The following is a 24,003-nucleotide window of genomic DNA, read 5'->3' as shown; positions in this document are numbered from 1 at the left end:
GGGAGGGGACAAGGCAGTGACCACGGAGTGAACTGTGAGAGCTTTGGGACAGCACAGAACTCCCGAAAAACTCACAAAAAGAGCTCCTGGGTGGGGGACACTGGAGGGCCTCAGGGAGGTGACACTGGGCTCTCCATCCCACTTGTGAGCTTTCCTCTTAGGGCCCTTCCTTGTGTGTCAGCCCCTCACAAACACTCGTGGGGACTTTCAGTCCTTTGTCAGTTTGTGTTTGGGGAAATCATCCCCTGCCACATCCCTGCCCAGCTGTTCCCTGCGCTTGTCACAGCCGGGATGTCGCATCGAGGTGGCCACAGGGACCCTGCGGGCTCTGATCCACGCTGGGCGCGGGCTGGGAGCACCCGGAGCGCTCCGTGGGACCGCGGCATCGCCACTGCCGGTCCTGCGGGACCCCACGGGGCTCCCGCTCGGTGCCGTCGGCGGGGCCGGGGCGGGCCGGGGCGGGCCGGGGGAGGCGCCAGGGCCGGCGGCGGAGCGCGGAGAGCGAGCGGGGGAGGCGGCGCCGCCGGAGCCGCCCCGGGGATCGGGGCGGCGGCGGCGGGCGCGGAGCCGGAGCCCGGAGCCGTGGCCCGGGGCCGGGGCCATGCGGAGGGCGGCGGCGTTGGTGCTGCTGGCGGCGGCGCTGAGCGGCCCCGGGGCCGGCGCTCGGAGCTGCCCCGCGCTCAGCCTGGGCTGTAAGTGCGCGGCCGAGCGGGCCAAGGCGGGCGGCGGCCCCGGAGCGCCCCGGAGGAGGGTGGTCTGCAGCGGAGCGGGGCTGCCCGCGCCGCCCGAGCCGCAACTGCTGCCCGAGGGCACCGTCACGCTGTGAGTACCGCGAGCGGCAGCGGCCGGGCATCCCCTGTGCCCCGGGCACCTCCTTGGGCATCTCCCTCGGGCATTCCCCCTATCCCCGGCATCATCCCCGGCCACCTCCTCGGGCATCCCCTGTGCCCCGGGCATCTCCCTCGGGGCACCTCCCTGGGTATCTCCCCTGGGCATCCCCCTCTGTCCCCGGGCATCTCTCCCGGGTATCTTCCTCGGGCATCTCCCCTGGGCATCTCGCCGGGCAATCCCCGCTGTCCCAGGGCCCCCCGAGCGGGATAAGAGCAGAGCCCACGCGTGGCTGGCTCTGAGCCCTCTCCGTGCCCGGCATCGCCCCGTGCTCGGCAGATGCTGCGGGGATTCGGGAACCGGGCAGCCCCGCGGGGTGCGGAGCGCAAAAATTCCTTTTTTCTCTCGGTGCACCCGCGGAAGTGTCGCTCGGTGCTGCGTGGCGTGGTTTAAATCGCGATAAAGGGTCGCTCTGTGCTGCGCGGTTTAAATCGCGATAAAGGGGTGTCGCGGCTCTGCGCTGCTGAGCTGGAAATGCAGGAAACGCGCTCCTTCTCCCTCCGCAGCGTTCTGCGTGCTGGGGAGCATGTTTTTGTTTGAAAGTCCCTGGAAATATTTCCTGCGAGGCCATCGGGAGCGGTTAATGGCTCTGGCTTTGCCGCTCCATCCCCAAAGGCTCCTCTCTCTCCGTGCCGGGGGCTGGGGTTCGGCTGGAGCTGGCAGCCGTGTGCTGCTCGCTGCAGGGTTTATTTATAACTCCAGAGGAGATGTTTGAATTAAAATCTGGATTGGAGGCTGGGCTGGCGGCTCTGCAGCTGGGGGGAGCGTGGCTTTTCCCCACGCTGTGCCGCAGCCTTGCCCTCCTGAATGGGGCTGGGGTGGGTGGGACAGAGTCGGGTCTGGGGGTGCCTCACATGCTCGAACTCATGGGCTGTGTTGGCATTGCTGTGGTTTCTCGGGTGCTGCTCATTGCTTTGGGGTGATGGTGGCACTGAAAGTGACCCCAGTGGCACCACTGTCCCCACTGGAGTGTGGCTGTGAAGGCACCAAAGCCACAGATGGTGCCACGAGCAGGGCCTGAGTGCAGCAGCCACAGCAAAAGCAGAAATTGTCCCAGAACAGCAGCACTGATGGGTGTCTTGGGCTTCCCGTGGTGGGGGACACTGGGGAGCCTCAGCCAGGTGACAGCTGGGCTCTCCATCCCATTTGTGAGCTTTGCTCTTCGCGTTTTTCCTCTTAGGGCCCTTCCTTGTGTGTCAGCCCCTCACAAACACTCGTGGGGACGTTCAGTCCTTTGTCAGTTTGTGTTTGGGGAAATCATCCCCTGCCACATCCCTGCTCCCAGCTGTTCCCAGCGGTGCAGGGGGCTGTGCTGAGCTGTGCTGAGCTGTGCTGGCTGCCTTGGAGGGGCTGGGATGACCGTGCAGAGGCATTAGGGCATTACACGATCCCACTAAAACGTGACATGAAACCTACAGGCGTAGGCAGAAACCTACAAATATGCGGTGACCCTGGCTCTGCTCTCGTGCAGTAAACATGATTTATTCCAAACCCTTTCCAGATGCAACAATCAAAACCAGAGGCTCCGACGTTGGGAGCGTCTCCTGGAGCCACTGGGGTGCGGGCAGGGAATGGAGGGGCCCAGGCATGTGGCAGGGGCTGCACGTGCCTGGGGGACAGCCTGCTGGGGACAGGCAAATCTTGAATTCTGAGGGTGAGCTGGGTGTGAGCAGGGCTCCTACGTGTGCTCCAGGGTGCCAGGTCCTGTCTGTGCCAGGTTCTGTCTGTCCCCAGGGTTCCAGGTCCTCTCTGTCCCCAGGGTGCTCAGCACTGCTGTTGTCCCTGCTTCAGGAAACCTGTTTGTGGCAGTGACACACAAATCTTGAATTTTGGGGGTGAGCTGGCTGTGAACAGGGCTTCTACGTGTGCTCCAGGGTGCCAGGTCCTGTTTGTGCCAGGTCCCCTCTGTCCCCCAGGATGGTCAGGTCCCCTTTGTCCCCTCTGTCCCCAGGGTTCTCAGATCCCCTCTGTCCCCCGGGGTTCTGCGTCCCCCTTGTCCCCAGGGTTCCAAATCCCTTTTGTCCCCATGGTTCCAGGTCCCCTCTGTCCCCTCTGTCCCCTCTGTCCCCAGGGTTCTCAGATCCCCTCTGTCCCCCGGGGTTCTGCGTCCCCCTTGTCCCCAGGGTTCCAAATCCCTTTTGTCCCCAGGGTTCCAGGTCCCCTCTGTCCCCTCTGTCCCCAGGGTTCTCAGCGCTGCTGTTGTCCCCGCTGCAGGAAATGTGTTTGTGGCAGCGTCACTTCAAAGCAGAGCCGAGCTCCAGCTCTCATCCGGCCCAGCCTGGAGCCAGGAGTGCTCAGCACGGGGGAGGCTCTTCCCTGCAGGGCAGGGAGGGACGCTGGCCCTGCCCGTGTCCAGCTGTCCATGCTGGGGACAGACAGACAGACGGCCAGAGAGGTTTGGGTGGCTGCAGGAGGTCTGTCACCCTGTGGCTCCCTGGTCCTGCCTCCCATTTGGCTTTTCCCACATTCTCTCTTTATTTATCTTGAATTATCAGCCTGTGCTGCAGCTGCTGCACATTTACCCCCATTGAGGAGGGGCACGGCAGGGCTGGGGCACCAAGGACAGGGGGTGGGGGATCCCTGTGCCCCCAGGGACCTGCCCTGGGCTCAGCATGGCCCTGGTGTCCCAGGGATGGCTGCTGAGCAGAGCTGGGGCTCCTCTCCCCTCAGAGAGATCTGCAGGGAAGGCTGTGGGGTCCCCTGTGGGATGCTCTGGGGTCCCCTCTGAGATGCAAGGTCCCCTCTAGGATGCTGTGGGGTTCCTTCTGGGGTGCAAGGCTCTTTCTGGGGTGCTGTGGGGTCCCCTCTGGGGGCTGTGGGATTCCCTTTGGGATGCCCTGGGGTTCCCTCTGGGATGCTCTGGAGTTCCCTTTGGGATGCAAGGTTCTTTGGCTCAGGGGAGGGGGTGATGCTCACACATCCCCAGCAGAGGTTTCTCTGTGTGTGCTCTCCATCACCCACCCCATTTCACACCCATTTCACACCCAGGTTGTGCCCAGCTCCCTGCAGGGATGAAGGAGGGGTGCCAGCCTTGCCGCTCTGTCACCCGGCTGTGTTGGCAGCCCCAGGGGGATTTGGCACCTCTGGGCCGTGCCTGGGAGGTGCAGGGGTGCTGCAGACCGGCATTAAGGAGATTTAATCCCCCCAATGAGCCCGTGCTGATCGCCCCATGGAAAAAACGCCACCTCCCCAACGAGGGCTGGGCCAGCCCCGCTGTCACACGGGCGGGAGCCCAAACCTCTTCCAGATGTGGAATCCCAGCCCAGGCCTCATTTATGTGCACAGCTTGATTGCACCGAAATTACAGATTGTCTGCAGGGAATAGAGGGCTTTGACTTATGACCAATTTCCAGTTCTACTTGAACTCCCTGCTCCGAGGCTGCTCCATCCTGGGCTCTGCACATGGTTTCTTTCTCAAAGCTTCTTCAGCTTTTTATTTGTTGTTTTTTGGGGCTGCAGCTCCATAGGGTTTGGGTTTTGCAGGTCGTGGTGCTGCCCTGAGCATCCCAGCCCAGGCTGGCTCTGCCCTCTCTCCGGGGCTCCTTTTTCCTGTGCTAACAAAAGCCGAGGCTTGCAACAATAATTGTCACCATCCGAAATAGCCCGGAGTGACGCGAGGCTGCAGGAAACGCCCGGGCACGGCGCAGGGACGGGAAGAGCCCCCGAGCACCCAAACAGAGCAGGGAGGGAGGGCAGGATCACCCCGGGCTGGGCTTCTGCAGCCCCAGCGGGTTGGAAGGTGTGGGGTCCCCTCTGGGACGCAAAGGTGCCTCTGTGGGGGCTGTGGGGTCCCCTCTGGGATGATCTGGGGACCCTTTTGGGATGCAAGGCTCCCTCTGGGGGCTGTGGGGTCCCCTCTGGGATCCAAGGTTCCCTCTGGGATGCTCTGGGGTCCCCTTTGAGGGCTGTGGGGTCCCCTCTGGGATGCAAGGCTCCTTTTGGGGGCTGTGGGCTCCTTGCTGGAATGTGGGTTCCCTTTGAGATGTTCAGGGTCCCCTCTGGGATGCTCTGGGGTCCCTTTTAAGATGCAAGGTTCCTTCTTGGGGGCTGTGGGGTCCCCTCTGGGATGCTCTGAGGTCCCTTCGGGGGCTGTGGGGTCCCCTCTGGGATCCAAGGTTCCCTCTGGGATGCTCTGGGGTCCCCTCTGGGATGCAAAGCTCCTTCTTGGGGGCTGTGGGGTCCCCTCTGAGATGCTGTGGGCTCCCTTTTGGGACACAAGGTCCCCTCTGGGATCTCCTCTGGGGGCTGTGGGGTCCCCTCTGGGATCCAAGGTTCCCTCTTGGGATGCTCTGGGGTCCCCTCTGAGATTCTGTGGGGTCCCCTCTGGGATGCAAGGCTCCTTCTGGGTGCTGTGGGCTCCTTGCTGCAATGCAGTTCCCCCCAGGATATTGAGGCCCCCTCTGGGATGCCACAGAGCTCCCCTGGGATTCCATGGGGTCCCTCCAGGTTGCTGCTTGTCCCCGCTGTGGTTCTGCCTCCCCCAGCGCCTTCCTCCCTGCCAGACCCTCCCGCAGCTCTCGGCAGCCCCGGGGCCCCTCTGTTCCCTCCCCAAACCCCGGAGCGGAGCAGCAGAGCCGCGCTGGGGGCTCAGCCCGCTCCGTGTCTGCCTCTCCGGGCATCTGCTTTGAATTACCGGGCTGGGAGAGCGGGGCCGGGCCGGGTCCTCCCCGCCCCCAGCGCGGCCCCCCAGCCCTGGGAGCCTCCGTCTGTCCGTCCGTCCGTCCGTCCGTCCGTCCGTCCGCCTCCCCGAGTCCTTTTTTGGTTGGGTCCAGAGGAAGTTTATTGTTCCAGCAGCCCGGTTTCTGGAGCTGTTATTTATCCAAGTGGATTCCAGCACGCTTGAAAAAACAATCTTGGTGGGTTTTTTTTTTTTTTTTCGTTTTTGGCTCCTCTTTTTGAGATGAAAAAAGAGGAGAAAGAGAAGAAGGGATCTGTATCTCTCTGCCGGCAGCCTCGAGGGCTCCAAGCCCCCACGGATAGGGGAACATCAGAGCCATGTTAGAACTCGGGAAGTCAGGATCTTTTTTGTTTAGAATTGTAGAACTATTTAGGTTGGAAAAGTCCTCTAAGATCATTGAGTCCAGCCATTAATCCATGCTCTCCTTTAACCACGTCCTCAGGAGTTTCTGCCTTTTGCATTTATTGATGTTTCAGGTGTGGCCAAGCCGCATCCTCGGGGTGCGAGGATGCTCCTTGGGGCGCCATCGTTTCCGTTTGACTCCGTGCTCCAGCCCTTAATCCCCGCATTGTCCGCAGGGGCTTTTCCAGCCGCCGCCGCTCAATTAACCGATTATTGTCCCCGTGGCGGGGCTGTCACCGGCAGGAGGGGGCTCAGGAGGGTCCCCGGCACCGGGCAGGGTGAGGGAGCCGTGCCCGAAGGAGAAGGGAAGGTTCTGGAGTCTCGGGTTGCTGTTAATTGCTGCCCCGAGATGTGCAGGATGTCTCTGCTTCAGCCCAACTGAAGAACCAGTCTGGACTCTTCACTTTTCGGTCTTGAGGTTGTTTATTAATTCTTATCTATAATTTTTTTCTTTCTGCTCAGCAGGGCAGCCACAGGCACTCTGTGTTGTCCTTTTATATTACAAACTACGTATAACATATTTACACTTAATTCCCAATACCCATCACCCATGTTAGACAGTGCACTTCTACTCTAAACCAATCCCAAAGTGCCAACACCAGTGCAGAAAATGGAGAAAAAGAAGAAGAAAGGCTGGACAGGCCCTGATTCCTCCATCTTGTCCCCATAACCCCCACACCAAAAATCCTAAAATCCACATTTTCACCCTGTGATGATTTTGTTACTACACTATTTAAACTTCTGTGACTTTCAGGTTCTCATACAAGGCTGGTAACTTGCTCCAGGGGTCAAAATCAAATCCCCAGGTGTTTTGGGGAGCATGCCAGGGTCTCTGAGCCCCCTGATGGGGTCCTTGGCAACTCTGGACACCCAGAGGGATGCGCTGAGTTCTGACAGGGTGGGCAGCGAAGTCTGGGGGTGAGGGGGATCCCCCTTTGGGCATGTGGGGAACACTGCAAGCCCTGTCTGGATCTCACAGCAGCTCAGGTTCAGTGAGCCTGGCTGGTTTAGAGCCCCACAGCCCCTTCCCCCCAGCAGATCCCTCCTCTCAGGGTGTGAAATGCAATGGGGGGCTCTGGGTCTGTCCCCACAGCTGCTGGCCCGTGACCCACATGGGCTGGGGTCGTGGGCACAGTGACCCCATTGTGTTTTGGGGGTCTCAGTTGATTTTTGGAGGGTTCTCAGTTGATTTTGCGGGGTTCCCATTTAATATTCGGGGGTTCTCAGTTAATATTTGGGTGTTCTCAGTTAATTTTTCAGGGTTCTCAGTTAATATTTGGAGGTCCTCAGTTAATATTTGGGGGTTCTCAATTAATTTTGGAGGTTCTCAGTTAATATTTGGCGGTCCTCAGTTAATATTTGGGGGTTCTCAGTTAATATTTGGGTGTTCTCAGTTAATATTTGGCGGTTCTCAGTTAATTTTTTGAGGTTCTCAGTTAATATTTGGAGGTTCTCAGTTAATTTTTGGAGGTTCTCAGTTAATATTTGGAGGTTCTCAGTTAATATTTGGGGGTTCTCAGTTAATATTTGGCGGTTCTCAGTTAATATTTCGGAGTTCTCAGTTAATTTTTGGAGGTTCTCAACATTTGGAGGTTCTCAGTTAATTCTTGGAGGATCTCAGTTAATATTTGGAGGTCCTCAGTTAATATTTGGGGGTTCTCAGTTAATATTTGGGGGATTCTGAGTTAATTTTTTGAAGTTCTGAGTTAATTTTGGGGGGTTCTGAGTTAATATCCTGTGAGGGGACAGTGCCAAGGACCCACACACAGCTCTGCCGCCTGTGGCCATGTGGGAATGGAAAGTGCTGTGGAGCCTGATGAGAACTTCCTGGGGAAAAAAAAAAACACCAAAAAATCCCTAAAAAACCCAAACACAAAACAATTTGGAACATAATCTCCATGAAACTGGAGAAAACAAAACAAACCCGTGCTGGAGGATGTGGGTTGTGACTGGGGAGTGCGACCCAGATGGCTGCTTTGGGACAGGGGAAGAAAAGAGGAAAATTTTTACTGTGGGGGGAAAATTCTGGGCAAACCATCACTGTCAGCACAGCATTTTTGTGCCAAACCCTCCTTTTTTAGTCAAGGATTTCTGCTCCTGGGCAGCACCTGGGTGCCCTGAGCTGGGCAGGGGGACTTTTTCTGTAGGGCCTCTGAGGGTGGATTTGCAGCCTTGGGTTGGGCTGGAGATACCAGGGGCTGCAAATCCTGCTGGAAATGTTGTAAAAGCAGGAATTGTGGTGTTGTGGCAGAGGTGCAGATGGTCCCGGGGGTCTGAGTGAGCCACCCCAGGCTCGCCTGAAGGCTGCGGGTCCGGGGCTCCGGTTCTGCCACCGAGTCGGGCTGCAGATACCAGAGGCTGCAAAACCTGCTGGAAATCTTTAAAAGCAGGAATTGTGGTGTTGTGGCAGAGGTGCAGATGGTCCTGAGGGTCTGAGCGAGCCTCCCCGGGGTTCCGGTTCTGCCCCCACGGCCGCAGCCCGTGCCCTCGGTTGTGAAACCTCCTGGAATGAAAACCCCTTGGAGCCCTCGGGGACAGCTCGGCCTTGAGCAAATCCCCCCCGATGCCGTGGTGGGGAATTGGGGCGAGCCAGGGGCTGCAGGGGCTGTGCAGCAGCGATGGGACACCCCTGGAAGCTGCCCCCGCCCTGGGCTGAGCCAGCCCCGGCACAGAGGGGCCAGGCCGGTCCTGCCGTGGCGTGTGGAAGCAATTTGCAGCCGCCGGGGCCGCCGGACGTTTCCGCTCCCCGCCGGCCGCTCCGGGGCCCCGCGGACGCGCCGGTGCCCGGTGGCGGCTCCGCATTATGAGCGCAGGATGCGGGGGCAGCGCTGCCAGACCCCGACCCTTCCCTTCCCTCCCCTCCATCCCGATCCCGGTGCCGGTGCCGGTCGTGCCCCGAGCCCCGCGGGCAGCGCGGCCGGAGGGCCCGGGCGGAGCACACAGCGCCCATTGAGCCGGGCCCGCCCGTGTGTAAACAGCCCCGGGCCGCCCTCAATGAGCCCTTTCTGCAGCGGCTCCCCCGGCCAGGCCTCCAGGATGCCCTCCCGGCCCCCGCTCCCTCCGCCTCTCGGCCGCCGGTGCCCGCACGGGAGTTCCGCTGGTCCCCGAGGGCCGGCTCTGGCTCTGCTAATTGGGCTAATGAGCTTTAATGAGCTCCTGGCTGCATCTCCATGCGCTGGTGCCCTCCGTCCATTCCCGTCACCCCGCAAGGGGCCCTTGGGAGGGCAAAGCTGTTTGTTTTGGGGTGAAATCTCAATGCTGGGGGGCTCCTGGGATGAGCAGCAGGAACTGGGGGGCTCCTTGCAGCTGCAGGTCCTTGGGGTGGGGTGGGGGTCACCTCCTGCCCCAGGAACTCCTGGCACCAAGGTGATGGCCAAAGAGGCAGCACAGGGCAGTCAGTCCGTGTGTCCATGGCAGTCTGTGTGTCCATGGCAGTCCGTGTGTCCGTGGCAGTCAGTCCGTGTGTCCATGGCGTGAGGAGCACTCAGAGCATCCCAGCACGGCTCCCGCATCCCCACTGCATTCCCTGGTCCCACCTGGCCATGCAGGGGACACCTCCGCGGCCACCACAGTGGCGCAGCCATGGGTGTCTGTCTGTCCTCGCTCCTGCCAGCCCCTGGGCACTGCTGGGGGGCTGTGGCAGGTGAGGTGACAGCGCTGCCCCTCTCCCTCTGCTCTTCCCACAGGCTGCTGGGCAACAACAAGATCACGGTGCTGGAGAACGGCTCCTTCTTCGGGCTGCGGGCTCTGGAGAAGCTGTGAGTGGGGCTGGGGGGCACCGGGGGGCTTCCAGGGTGGGTGGGAGCGCCATCACTCACGTTCTGCCCCCGATGTGCTGCAGCAGGAGCAGCTCTGCAGTGCAGAATTTGCCCCTGGCACCCCCGGGCATGGCGGGGTATGAAAAGAGACATTGTCCCCCCGAACAAAGTCAACTTTCTTATCTCTCCATGAAAGGCATCTCTATGGAGGGAGCTGCGAGGAGGGGAGATTTATGGCCCCCAGATGGGTTTGATCTGTAGGTATGCAGGCACAGGGACCGGCACTGAGGGCGTTTTGTTCCCCGCTGCCGTGGCCCTGAGAGGGTCTCACACATTCCTGAGCTCTGTGGGCTCTGTGGAAACCCCCACAGGAGAGGCATCACCTTGGGGACACCGTCCCACAGAGCAGATGCACATAGCTCTGCACCCCCCTGAAGGTCTCCGTGTCCTGGGGGGTCTCAGCTGCCCCAGGGAGGAGCAGGGCTCTGCACCCCCATGAGTCTGGGGTCCCCCTAAAAATCTTCATGTCCTAGGAGAGCAACTGCCCCAGGCACTGCACCCTCATAGGACATGGGAAGGAGCAGCCAGGGCGGACACCTGGGGAGGAGCAGGGTTGGGGTCCCCCTAAGGGTCTCTCCATGTCCTGGAGGGTCTCAGCTGCCCCAGGGAGGAGCAGGGCTCTGCACCTCCTGTGAGTCTGGGGTCCCCCTAAAAGTCTCCATGTCTGGGAGAGCAACTGCTCCAGGCACTGCACCCTCATAGGACATGGGAAGGAGCAGCTTGGGGGGGACACCTGGGGAGGAGCAGGGTTGGGGTCCCCCCAAGGGTCTCCATGTCCTGGAGGGTCTCAGCTGCTCTGCACCCCCATGAGCCCGGGGTGCCCCTAAAGGTCTCCATGTCCTGGAGGGTCTCAGCTGCCCCAGGGAGGAGCAGGGCTCTGCACCCCCCTAAAGCTCTCCATGTCCTGGGAGAGCAGCTGCCCCAGGTCACCCCCTGCCCACACGGGGTCAGAGGGGGCCCGGGCCGGGCGGGCAGAGCTCCCCCAGCCCCGCCGCGCCTGATTGCCCCCGACAAGAGCCATAATTGCTCTCATGGGGTCCCTTCAGGGCCGTGCCCCATGGGGAGCCCGTGTTGGGGGCTGCAGCGCCCCTCGCCCCCCATCCTGGGGCTGGCAAGGTCTCTGCCCACCCTGGCACCCACCGTGGGGGCTTTGGGGTCGCAGCAGAGCGGGGAGAACCCCATTCCCCGCGTGTCAGGGGTGCCCCCACGGCCGCCTCCCCCCGGCTTGGCATCCGCGGTGATTTGTAGCGGCGTAATGAGATTAATGAGTCTGAGCGGGGACGGTATGCGGCGGCTCATTAGCAGGGCCCCGCTTGGGAACGGCCCCGGGGGGGGTGCCAGGGGGCTCGGTGAGTGACAGCAGGGACAAGGACGGGCTCTGTCCGTCCGTCCGTCTGTCTGTGCTGGGCTGGGCTGCAGTGGGCGCACAGGGAGTTGTGGGCTCACTCCAGGCAGTGATTTAGGATGGTTCGGATCCTTGGGGCCGGGATTTGCTGCAGTGGGGTCTCTGTGCCCTCGTGGTGGTGATTGGGGTCCCCATGCAAGTGTGGGGTCCCCTTGCAAAAGTGACACTGAGCTGCTGCTGCTGGCTCTCCTGCCCCTGCCTGGGGGAGGAGGGGGCTCGGGACCGCAGGGAATGCAAAGGCAAACGCTCAGAGCAGGGAAAAGCGGAGCTTTATCGGAAATCAGCAGCAGCAGCAGCCCCGGCCTGCGGGAGGAAGTGCCGGGGTGAGGAAGGGAGGAAGGCCAGCCTGGCTGCAAACCCTGGGGCCCAGCACGGTCCCAGGCCGGTCCCATCCCCGGCTGGGGGTCCTGCAGCACCGAGACCCCCCAAGCCCGAGCCAGGTTTGTCACTGGAGATGTTGTTTGGCTGGCAGGGTGTGCTGGGGGGGCTCTGGGGGTGGGAATCCCTGGGAAACCCGGCTGGACGGGGGGCAGGGGGTTTGCAGGATAGGGGTTTGCAGGATGGAGTTTGCAGGATGGGGGTTTGCAGGATGGGGGTTTGCAGGATGGGGTTTGCAGGATGGGGATTTGGGATTTACAGGATGGGGGTTTGCGGGACAGGGTTTGCAGGATGGGAGTTGCAGGATGGGGTTTGTGTGATGGGGGTTTGCAGGATGGGGGTTTGTGGGATGGGAATTGGAGGATGGGGGTTTGTGGGATGGGGTTTGCAGGATGGGAATTGCAGGATGGGAGGTTGTGGGGTGGGGTTTGCAGGACGGGGCTTTGGAGGATGGGGTTTGTAGAATGGGGGCCAGAGGGTTTGAAGGACGGGGGTTTGCGGGACGGGGTTTGTGGCAAGGACACTCCTGCTGGTGCAGGTGGCGGTGCAGGTGAGAGCGGAGCTGTTCCTTCAGCACCAGCGCTCACCTGTGCGCACCTGCCTGCCCAGGACGGCTGTCTGTCCGTCCGGGAGCGGCGGCCGTGCTGGGCAAGGCTTTTACATCAGCCGAGAGGGCCGGGGTGACCCGGCTGCGTCTCCTCTGGCCGAGGGGCCCCTCTCGTGTCTCTGCCCCTCGCACCCCGCTCCCCATCCCGGTTTGGGGCTGTGGCTCACGGGGTGTCCCCAGAGCAGCAGAGACCCAGCGAGGAGCTCAGCCGAGGAGCTATAAATCAACACGGCTCCACATGGATCCCATTTCCTCTCCCGGACATCCCCGGTGCTCAGCAGAAGCTGCCGCGGGTCCCAGAGGGTGCCCAGAGCAGCCGATGCCACCAGTGCTGCCCACGGTGCCGGCAGAGCGGGTGCCAGGCAAGCCCCTGATTAGATGTGCGCCTGTAATCAGGCTAATTGCTCAAAGGAGCTGTCAGGGGCTGGGCTCTTATCTCGCATATGGGAGATAAACCGGCAGGAGGAAGCAATGTGGGGCTGGTGCCAGCAGCCAGAGCCAGCGTGTGGGGACACCCACAGGGCACCCAGGGGCAGCAGATGCCCCTTTCCTGCATCCCTCGGAGAGATAACGAGAGAGAAATGGGATGGAAAGCTGCTCAAAGGCCTCGCAGGGGGTGGGCAGCACCATGGAGTGTAGGAGCAATGGGGGTAGGACGGTTGGGATGGGTGGAGATGAGAGATCTCTGCAGCCAGGTAGTGGAATTTGGGGTTTATTGCAAAGGGCCCTGCTGGGAGCTGCCAGGCACAGCTCAGAGCAGGCCCGAGAGAAGAGAGGAGGAGAGAGGATGAGAGGGTGAAGTTCCCATTCTAATATCATAAATCATTTTCTGTGTTGAATATTCTAATTCTCACTAACCAATCCAGTACAAGATACAAATCCTACAGCATTTACACACAGCCTATAAGATCATTACATTACCATCCTGTGTTACATTTTAAACCCTAAAAACTCCTCTTTGGGCCCCTTCTGCCAAGCTGTAGGGTCTGCTCTGACCCTTGGAGCTGTCTGCAAGCAGAGGGTGTTGTTCCATCCAAAGGGGATCACCTTCAGCCAGCCACACCATTGTTTTCCAGTTGTTCAGTAACTGAGGGATCTCAAAGCTTGCTTTCATTTCAATCTCACTCAGAGTTTCCATATTCTCAAAATCTTTTGCCAGACAATCATATTGATAAGGCTTTCCTGTTCCATCTTCCCCAACAATGGAGGAGATGGGGCAGGAGTGGCACAGGTGTGCTTGTGCCCTCAGAGCTGTGTCTCCTGGAGATGGGGCTCCCCAAAACACCTCCCAGAGCTGTGCCTGTCTCCCCCAGGGACCTGAAGAACAACCTGATCAGCACGGTGCAGCCAGGCGCCTTCCTCGGCCTCCCCGAGCTGAAGCGGCTGTAAGTGCTGGGGCTGGCCCTGGGGACAACAACGGGGACAGTGGGGCATCCCCAGCCCTGATGGCCCCTCCGCTCTCCTGGCAGGGACCTCTCCAACAACCGCATCGGCTGCCTGAGTGCCAGCGTCTTCCAGGGCCTCCACAACCTCCTCCGGCTGTAAGTGGCTCCTGGGGACATCCTGGCCAGCCCTGTCCCCTCTCCTGAGAGCCAGGGGGTGTCCCTGGTGTCCCCACAGGTGTCCCCTCTCCCAGCAGCTTCCTGGCCAGCTCCATGCCATCTTTCTCTCCTGTCCCACAGGAACATGTCTGGAAATATCTTCTCCAGCCTCCCGCCCGGTGTTTTTGATGAGCTCCCGTCGCTGAAAGTTGTGTGAGTTGGTGCCCTGGGATTCCAGCACCTGGGGAGGGGGGGTCCCTGCCGAGGGTCTCAGGGCCTGTGGGTGCCCCAGCCATGCAGTGACACCATCCCTTGCAGGGACTGTGCCACCCTGCCAAGGGTCTCAGGGCTGGTGGTTACCCCACCCCTGCAGTGCCACCATCCCCTTGCTTTGCCACCCTGGAGTGACACCATCCCTTGTAGGGACTTTGCCACCCTCCTGAGGGTCTCAGAGCCAGTGGTTGCCCTACCCTGCAGTGCCACCATCCCCTTGCTTCACCACCATCCCCTTGCTTGCCACCTTGCCAAGGGTCTCAGGCCCTACAGTGACACCATGCCTTGCAAGGACTGTGCCACCCTGCCAAGAGTTTCAGTGACACCATCCCTTGCAAGGACTGTGCCACCCTGCCGAGGCTCTCAGGGCCCATGGGTGCCCCACCCCTGCAGTGCCACCATCCCCTTGCTTTGCCACCATCCCTTGCTTTGCCACCCTGCCGAGGCTCTCAGGCCCTGCAGTGACACCATCCTGGGTGGGTGGGTACCCCAGCCCTGCAGTGCCACCATCCCTCGCAGGGACTTTGCCACCCTGCCGAGGCTCTCAGTGCCACCATCCCCTTTGCAGGGACTTTGCCACCGAGTACCTGACGTGCGACTGCAACCTGCGCTGGGTGCTGCGCTGGGCCCGGGAGCGGCCGGCGCAGCTGTCGGAGCGCACGGCGTGCGCCTTCCCCGGGCAGCTGCGCGGCGTGGCGCTGCGAGGGGCGCGGGACGGGCAGCTCCGCTGCGGTGAGCCGGGGCCGGGGCGGGGGCGGCGGCGGCGGCGGCGGCGCGGGCTCACCTGTGTCCCCCGCAGCGGGAGCCCCGGAGCTGCACACGCACCAGCTGATCCCGTCGCTGCGCCAGGTGGTGTTCCAGGGCGACCGGCTGCCCTTCCAGTGCACGGCCACCTACCTGGATAACAGCACGCAGATCCGCTGGTTCCACAACCGGCAGCCCGTGCGGGAGGATGAGCAGACGGGTGTCATCGTGGAGGAGAGTCTCATCCATGATTGCACCTTCATCACCAGGTCAGGGGTGGGGCCGGGATGGGAGCGGGAACGGATGGAGATGGAATTGGGATGGAGATGGAATTGGGATGGAGATGGAATTGGGATTGAGATAGCGATGGTATGGGAATGGAGATGACCACAGGAGTCACAGGTGTGTGGGTACCTGTGGGAATCCACAAAATCAGAGGGTTTTGGGAAAGCTGCAAAAGGCAGCCCCCAGAGGCAGTAGAACTGTGATTAGAGCTAAGCAGCAGCCATCATATAGGTCAGCAGAAAAACTATTTAAAAGAATTATAGTAAATAATAATTATTTACTGTAGAAAAGCAAGGACAAATAAAAGAGTAATCTGTATATTAACCCTTATCTAGAATAACTCTCTAAGCTACAGAAAAGTTTATTTAGCAAGATATTAGGAAGTTCTAAGCTTAATAATGGAGCTCTGTGCATTGTGTTTTAAGGCTCACAAGCAGGGATTGTATTCGAAATAAGCAAGCATTGTTTTAACCAAAGGTACCTGTGCTTATAGTAATTGGACAGAACTACTGTCAATGTGCTTTTGCTTTGTGTGATTGGTCAAAAAATTTATAAAGTGAGTTGTAACATTAAGTTCTTGGTCTGCTGCCTGGGATGTGAGCTGGTGGCATCTTCCCATTGTCATAACCATGGAATGAGACTGATGCTGGAAAATCAAACAGCTCAAGGCACGTTCCCAGCAGTTCTGTCCTGTTTGTGATTTGTAGCAGCCCCCAGCTGGGGTCAGGTACCCAGTGCTGTGGGTGGGCTGCAGAGTGTGGGCACCTTTGGTGCTCCATGGCCTGTGTCCCCCTGTCCCCAAGCCTGGGGGATCACCGTGCCAGCCCCTCTCCTGTGCCCGCAGCGAGCTCATCCTCTCCAACATCCACGTCTCCGCCAACGGCGAGTGGGAATGCGCCGTCTCCACCTCGCAGGGCAACGTCAGCAAGAAGGTGGAGATCGTGGTGCTGGAGACCTCTGCATCCTACTGCCCTGCCGAGAGGGTCACCAACAACCGCGGGGACTTCAGGTGGGGCCCTGGGTGGCACAGGTGTGGCGGCAGGGGGGACACACGAATAGGGAGGGATGTGTGCAGGGCCCCGCTGGCCGCAGGTGACCGCGTGTCTGGTAGCGATTAACGGGGCGGCTTTTGAAGGGCTTCCCGTGCCGGCGGCGCAGCCTGGCTCCAGCAGCAGAGGTGTTGGAATTTCTCTGGCACGAGACGAAAGGCTCCGGGCGCCCGCCGTAACCCCGGCGGGGCCCTTACGGAATATAAATTATTGGCACATGCAATGTGGATTAAATTAGCGGTGCCCCCCACTGCCCGCTGCTTCCCCCTGTGCTGACGGAGCCGAGCGGGATACGGGGCTGGGGAGGGTGGGGGATTTTGGGGGAGCAGCACGTCAGCATCCCCAGAGCCCAGGAGTGCTGAGGGCGCTGTGGTGTTGCGGTGTGATGTAATAGCCTGTTTCAGTCATCCTGGTTCTTTCCCCAGGTGTGCCAATTACCTCTCCCTTCCACAAAACCTCGTGGTTGCTGTGTCTTTTAACCCCAGGGAGAGGGAAGGGAAGGGAAGGGAAGGGAAGGGAAGGGAAGGGAAGGGAAGGGAAGGGAAGGGAAGGGAAGGGAAGGGAAGGGAAGGGAAGGGAAGGGAAGGGAAGGGAAGGGAAGGGAAGGGAAGGGAAGGGGATAGGGATAGGGATCCCACCAACCAGGTAAGGTAGGGGGAAGTCTCAGGGGACAAATGACACCCGGATGGCCCAATGTCCCCAGGGCTAAGAGGCATCTTTTGAACTTTGCCAATCACTCGACGCCCTTGCTGGAGTGCCAAGATTGACAGACAGCTCTAAGCAAGGGAGGGGAAGGGGTTCTGGGGAAAGAACCAGGATGACTGAAACAGGCTGTTCCATCACACCGGTGCACAGGGGCAGCACGGGGGGAGCAGGCTCGGGGCAGGGCTGCCCCGGGGTCACCGTGTGGTGCCCACTGCAGGTGGCCCCGCACCCTGGCGGGGATCACGGCCTTCCAGCCCTGCCTGCAGCACCCGTTCGCCGCGGGGCCGGCGGGCGCGGGCGCGGCGGGCGAGAAGCAGGCGTGGCGGCGCTGCGACCGCACCGGGCGCTGGGAGGACGGCGACTACTCCCACTGCCTCTACACCAACGACATCACCCGCGTGCTCTACACCTTCGTGCTGGTGAGTGGGGGGCCCGGGGGCTTGGCTGTGACCCCCAGTGACCCCCCAGTGACCCACCGTGGCCGTGCCACCCTGCAGATGCCCATCAATGCCTCCAACGCGCTGACCCTGGCTCACCAGCTCCGCGTCTACACGGCCGAGGCAGCCAACTTCTCAGACATGGTTGATGTACTCTACGTGGCCCAGATGATCGAGAAGTTTATTGGCTACGTGGACCAGATCAAGCAGGTAATGAGCACTGCGGGTGACCCCTGCCTGCCCCAGTGCAGCCTGGTGCTTTTGGGGCAGAAAAGCGTGAATTGGGGTGTTTCCTCGGGGGACGGCGGTAGCTCTTTGCAGAGCTGCTTGCTGTCCCCAGCTGACAGACGTGATCGTGGAGATGGCCAGCAACATCATGCTGGTGGACGACCACATCCTGTGGATGTCCCAGAAGGAGGAGAAGGCCTGCACCAGCATCGTGCGCTCCCTGGAGAGGATCGCGGCGCACACGCTGGGCAGCAACTCCCAGCACATGGCAGTGGTGAGGGGGAGCACAGGGGGCTGGGTGGGCTCTCTGGCCATGCCAGGGGCTCTGTGCCCATGCCAGGGCTGATGATCTCTCCGTGGTGCTGGCAGAACTCTCGCAACATCGCCTTCGAGGCGTACGTGGTGAAGCCCGAGAGCTACGTGGGGCTGAGCTGCGTGGCCTTCCAGCGCTGGGATGGGACCCCCAGCCCCCCAGGACGGCCCCCCCAGGCCGAGCGGGGGGCAGAGCCCACCCCTGACCAGCAGCTCCGGCTGCGCTGCACCACAGGGCGCCCCAACATCTCCCTGAGCAGCTTCCACATCAAGGTACAGGAACGACATTTTTGACAAAATTTGGTTTTTTTGTCAAATAATTAAACCGTATATCCCTACATTATCCAAATCAATTGTCATTAATACACTTTCAATTATCCTTCCTCTGTATTTCCTAGTATCAAAACCAATAATCAACCGTCATCATCACTCCATAAGCATCCCCAAACAGACATGTCCCTGAGCAGCTTCCACACCAAGGAATGGGCTCGGGGGGCTGGGGTTGGGGGGTTGGGGTCGGGGGCTGTGCTTGTAGGTACCCTCCCATCCCACATCACATCAATCCAAAACTCCTCCACAGGAGAACATCTCCTCATAGCCCTCCACATAATCCCCACGATGCTTCTAATCCTTAAACCCAAACTAATCTCCTTCATCCCCATGTGAAAGTATAGTTTTAACCAAAACATTAGACCTTGACTCTAAAAATAGAAGTTAAACCCTTCTTACCTGCTGAGGAGAGGTAAAACCAGCGAGAACTGCTAACTCTTGTATCTGAGTATAAAAGCTCAGTCTCCTTACTTTCAAAGGATAATAGCAATTCAATGCTCTTAGGAGCCACTCATCTTGGTGCAAATCCAAGTGAAAGCAATGCACCTCTCACTAGTCCTAAACCTCAAAAACACCCCCAGCACAATCATAAACACAGTTAAAGCTTTCTTTTTAATCAGGGGGGTCGGGGGCTGGGGTTGGGGGGCTCGGGGTGCTCACCAGTGCCTGCACCCGCAGAACAGCATCGCCCTGGCCTCCATCCAGCTGCCGCCCACCCTGTTCTCCAGCCCCACCCCAGCCACGCCCGGGGCCAACTGCAAGCTCCAGCTGCTGGTGTTCCGAAACGGGAAACTCTTCTGCAGCACCGGCAACTCCTCGCGCCTGGCCGACGATGGCAAACGCCGCAGCGTGGCCACGCCGGTCATCTACGCCGGGACCTGTAAGGGCGGCATGGTGGGGGGCTTGGGGCGCCCCGTGGGGCTCCCTGGGGCGTTGTGATGGTGCTTGGGGTGCCCCATGGGACTCCCTGGGGCGTTGTGATGGTGCTGAGCCATCCCTGGGGTCCTCATGGGGAGGTGGCAATGTGTGGGATGTCCCCTGTGCCCAGCCCCTCTGGGGTGCAGGTGGAGGGGTGTCACTTGTGCTGCTGAGCTGGTTTTCTGTGGCTGCAGATGGCTGTGGAGTGGGGAACCTGTCCGAGCCGGTGGCCGTGTCCCTGCGACACCCCGGGGAGGGCACAGACCCCGTGGCTGCCTACTGGAACTTCGAGGTGCTGGGGGGCATGGGGGGCTGGAGTGCTGAGGGGTGCCAGCTGGCTGCCCGTGAGCCCAACGTCACCTCCCTGCACTGCCGGCACCTCAGCAACGTGGCCGTGCTCATGGTAGGTGTGGGGACAGCACCAGGGGGAGAAGGGAGGGTGATTGTGGGGGTGTCAGGGGCACAGGGCTGCTGCTGTGGGGTCTGACGGGCTGTGCTGTGCTGTGCAGGAGCTCAGTGGGTTCCCCAGCGAGGCACAAGGAGCTGTGGAGGTGCTGCACCCGGCCATGTACACCTGCACGGCCGTGCTGCTGCTCTGCCTCTTCACCACCATCATCACCTACATCGTCCACCACGGGTGAGGGAGTGTCCAGTGCCTGGGTGCTGCTCTGGGGGCTGGGCTGGGCTGGGGGTCTCTGTGGGCAATGGGAACAGCTCCCCAGGTGCCCCAGCTCCCCGGTGCTTCTCCCCAAGCCAGGAGAAGGTGTGTGGGCATGGCTGTGCAGTGATACAGCCCTTTAGGATGGGGGTTCTCAGGACAGTGAGGGAGCACATTCTCAGGGAATGTGCTGCTCTTCAAGTGGCCCTGGGTCCTGCTCCTTTACCTGTGTGCATGCACGTACCTGTACACCCCCTCCAGGCTGTGGGTGCCTCCCCCAGGTGCAGCATTTGTGGCTCTCTCAGGACCAGGTAGGATCTCACAGGTGCCCTCTGTGCTCTCGCTCTTGCAGCACCATCCTCATCCCGCGGAAGGGCTGGCACATGCTGCTGAACCTGTGCTTTCACATCGCCATGACGGCCGCCGTCTTCGCGGGAGGCATCACCCTCACCGGCTACCGGGCCGTGTGCCAGGCCGTGGGTACCGGGCAGCGCCCAGCCCTGCGTGGGCACCGGGCACCGGGGGTCTGCGACATCCCGGCGCCAACCGCCGCCTCCTCCCGCAGGTCGGCATCATCTTGCACTACTCGTCGCTCTCCACGCTGCTCTGGATGGCGGTGAAAGCCCGAGTGCTCTACAAGGAGCTGAGCTGGAAGGCGCCGCAGCAGCCGGACAGGGATGCGTCCCAGGCAGCCCCCAGACCAATGCTGAGGTATGGCCCCCTCTGCCCCCACCTCCAGCAACCCTCTCCACCCCCATCCTATTCCCTCTTCTATCCAACAACCTCAAAAATACCCCCAGCACAATCAAAACTTCCTTCTTAATCAGCCTAATACCAATAATAATGTCCATCCATTCCGGAACAGAAAGCCTCACCTCCTTCTGGGAATGAAAGTTCATCATCAACTTCAAAATAAGTTCATCAATAAAATCCCCATCAGGCCCTCAGAGGCTCAAGGGGCTGGGGTGGGATTTGCTGCCCTGGACGAGCCCATGCCGTGCTCTCCAGGTGTGCAGTGACATTTCCCCTCCCTGCAGGTTCTACCTGATCGCCGGTGGCATCCCCCTCATCATCTGTGGGATCACAGCAGCTGTCAACATCCAAAACTACCACGACAACAACCCCTAGTAAGTGTGTCCCTGCTCGACCCTTCCTCCCTCCCAAGTGGGTGGCCTCTCTCTGCTGGGGCAGGGAACTGGTGGCACTGGGAATCTGGAGAAGTCTGGGGAAAGGTCAGTGAGTTTTTTCCTGAGAGTTACTGGGAAAAAATCATCCAGGCAGCTCCACAGGGCCGATCTCCTGCACTGGGACTAGTAAATGCTTTAGCTGGGTGTGGGGAGTAGCTTTGTTATTCCAGGTCATGTCAATTGGGCTAGAGTTTGGCATCAAGATGTTCTGGCATTAACAGACATCTTTCAGGTGTAAGCTGAATGCTTTTGTTTAAGCTACGTCTTGGTAGCCTAAGTGCACCTTCCAGTACACTTACCTTGTTATGACTTACCTTGTTACGAGTTACCTCATCTTTGGCTGGATAGCTTGTGAGCTTATGAGAGCCCTGCCATGAGGGCAGAGGTGCCCTCTGAGCAGCTCCAGGCCCCTCAGAGCCCCTCTCCTCCCACACAGCTGCTGGCTGGTGTGGCGGCCCAGCCTGGGCGCCTTCTACGTCCCCGTGGCCTTCATCCTGCTCGTCACCTGGATTTATTTCCTCTGTGCCGGGCTCAGCCTCCAGTGCCGCCCCTCGCACCAGAAGGACATCCCGGAGCCGCTGGAGCCCCCGCCGCGATTGGGGGCCACCGGTGACCTCCTGACAGACTCTGGCTCCATCTCGGTGACGCTGAACTCGGGGCCTCCCTGCCCTGAGGGGGACGGTGTTTACTCCCTGCGGGTGCAGTTCTGGGCTCTGGTGGCCACCCACGCCCTGTACGTGGCCCTGTGGACGTTCGGCGCCATGGCCGTGTCCCAGCGCTGGTACCTGAGCATCGTCTTCAGCTGCCTCTACGGCGTCACCGCCGTGGCGCTGGGGCTCTTCATCTTCATCCATCACTGCCTGCGCCGCCGGGACGTGCTCAGCTCCTGGTTCTCGTGCTGCCCCTCGTACCGGAACGCACTGCCCATGCAGGCCTACGTGCACCCCGGGCTGGGGCCAGAGGATGGCTCGCAGGTCTTCATCGGCTGCGAGCCGGAGGCCGCTCGCTCCGGAGCCTCCTCATCCTCCTCACCCAGCAGCGCTGGCTCTGCTGGAGGCCGCTGCAAGCTCACCAACCTGCAGGTAGCCCAGAGCCAGGCGGAATCGCGGCTGCCGCCCTGCCCGGAGCCGGACACTGCCGATGGGAAGCCCGTCAGGCACAGCAGCAACGTGCACGGCCGCAGGAGCCACCGGGGCAGGACGAAGCCGTGCCGCGACGGGAAGCACCACCGCTTGAAAATGCTGCGGGGCCCCTCGGAGCAGCCGTCCAGCGAGAGCGGCAGCCTCCACAACAGCCACTCCGAGAGCTACCCCAGCGGCAGGACCAGCCCGGCCAGGATGGGGATGCCGCAGGACGGGGATGCGCTGCCCAGCCCCTCGGAGGGCAGCGATGGAGGGAGGAGGATGGCCGACATCAGCGAGGCTCGCCGGAGGAGTGGCAGCCGGGACAACCTGCGGCCAGGTGGAGCTGAGAGGGAGGCGAAGCGGCGCTCGTACCCCCTGAACGTGGGCAGCCACAACGGCGGCCTCAAGGGCAGCAAGTACGACATCAACCTGGCCAGCGCCGACAGCGTGGCCGGCATGAAGACCGGCCTGTGGAAGAGCGAGACCACCGTGTGAAGGTGGGGAAGGACGGACGGACAGACGGACGCAGAGTTTTCCCGTTTTCCTCGTGCACTAGCAGGGATGGGCGGCACAGCCGGGGGGCACAGCACGACCCCGGGCCCACCCATCACCCCGAGCTTTTCCAGCAGCGGTGCAGGAATTGCAGCCGTGCTTTAATCGCTCCTGCATGTCACTTGAGATTGATCCTAAAATGCTATTTTATATTCTACAGAGGAAATGTCTATTTTTCAAAGCTATATTATTGAATGTATATATGTATAGACAGAGCCGTAGGTGACGCCAGGGCCCCGCTCCCGGCCCCGGGTGCCACGACTGCAATATTCCCGCCGAGGGACCACTCCAAGTGCCCTTCACGTGCAGGCACACAGCCCCAGGATGAGCACACTGCTTCTGGAGAGCAGCTGCTGCCTCTGGAATGTTCCTGCTGTGCCAGCCCTGGGGGCTGCGCCGTGCCAAAGCCATATTGCAAAGCCAAGCACAAGGTAAGAGGAGCCTCAGCTCCAAGGTGAGGTGATTGTCTGCACTGCTTTAATGCCAGACACTAAAATAAGGGCCTGGAAAGGCTCCAGACATTAAAACCACAGCCAGAAAATGCTCCCAAGTCCTCAGAGGCTCAAGCCATGCAGTGGGGTGGGCTGGCAGACCTGTGCTGCTGCCAGGACTGACCCTCTGTGCCAAAGCACCCAAGAACCAAGAGGTGGGAGAGGCCCAGAGCTGCTCTGTGTCCTTAATCCAGGCTTCAAGCTCAGAAAATACCTAGGTTTGCTCTTAGGAAGGCAGAGGCCATTCTGGGGAGCAGGGAGCATTCCTGGGAACGCGAGAGAACGATGCCAAGGAATTGGGGACCTTCCTCGGACGGTCAAAGGGCTGGAACCTGGAGAAGCACTTATTGTTCCCACTGGAAAACAAATTTCCCCTTTTTCCCAGCACACAGGTAAACCAGCCAGGCTGCAGAGGAGGAAGGTGGGAGCCTGGTGCCTCCCCTGCCCTTTCCAGCCTCTCCTGCCTCAGTTTCCCCCGCCTGCAAATGAGTTTAATGACGCAGCTACCTCCGAGGGGTCGTGGGGCTGGCAGGGCCACGAGCCAGGGGAGGAAAAAAAGCACTTAGTGGGGATTGGTCCCACCTGGGAACCACTCACCCCACGGGGCTGGGGTACCCCTGAGCCTAACCTGCCACTCCCTGCCCGCCTCGGCTTCTCTGCCCAGTTAAATGTTGAAATATTTCGTTGTCCCTGGGATTTAACACAGTTTAAACCCTTCCTGCAGCTCCTGCAGCCTCTCCTCAGCCTGGCTGATGCCTCGTGGTTCTATTGCTTGCTGCATTGTGACAGTATTAGAGAAAAAGCTTTGTATTCTTAATTACACTCGGTGTGTTTACAAGCCAATGACATATCAACAGAGCTTCCTGCAATATCCGGGGGGAGGGGAGGGAAATATGCCAAAGAAATGTCTTTAAAGGGGTCTTTTTTGCATTTTTATATGAATAGAATGTTTCTAGCAGATATGTTTTGTTTAATATATTAAAGATATGCCAA

At 60.2% G+C, this 24,003-nt stretch overlaps 1 protein-coding gene across 1 annotated transcript; it reads left to right on the top strand.

Moving 5' to 3' along the window:
- Positions 1-568: 568 nt before the first annotated feature.
- On the top strand, positions 569-24,003 carry ADGRA2 (adhesion G protein-coupled receptor A2). The gene is made up of 19 exons (XM_064731084.1): positions 569-822; positions 9,655-9,726; positions 13,490-13,561; positions 13,646-13,717; positions 13,859-13,930; positions 14,559-14,722; positions 14,790-15,003; positions 15,864-16,028; positions 16,991-17,192; positions 17,271-17,420; positions 17,551-17,712; positions 17,808-18,023; positions 18,759-18,960; positions 19,193-19,401; positions 19,508-19,635; positions 20,009-20,132; positions 20,222-20,367; positions 20,694-20,783; positions 21,280-24,003. Exons 1-19 carry the CDS (start codon positions 602-604, stop codon positions 22,460-22,462), a joined length of 3,864 nt encoding a protein of 1,287 aa, XP_064587154.1. The 5' UTR covers positions 569-601; the 3' UTR covers positions 22,463-24,003.

The sequence above is a fragment of the Zonotrichia leucophrys genome, chromosome 22 (assembly GCF_028769735.1).
Source record: "Zonotrichia leucophrys gambelii isolate GWCS_2022_RI chromosome 22, RI_Zleu_2.0, whole genome shotgun sequence".
NCBI lineage: Eukaryota > Metazoa > Chordata > Aves > Passeriformes > Passerellidae > Zonotrichia > Zonotrichia leucophrys.
The sequence above is the reverse complement of the archived record's forward strand: the minus strand, read 5'-3'. Positions and strand labels throughout refer to the sequence as shown.

Excerpts from the sequence above, each read along its gene's own strand:
- ADGRA2 (XM_064731084.1), top strand. The coding sequence starts at position 602 with ATGCGGAGGGCGGCGGCGTTGGTGCTGCTGGCGGCGGCGCTGAGCGGC. Across the intron at positions 823-9,654 it reads CCCGAGGGCACCGTCACGCT|GCTGCTGGGCAACAACAAGA; the intron begins GTGAGTACCGCG and ends CTCTTCCCACAG. Across the intron at positions 17,421-17,550 it reads ACGTGGACCAGATCAAGCAG|CTGACAGACGTGATCGTGGA; the intron begins GTAATGAGCACT and ends TGCTGTCCCCAG.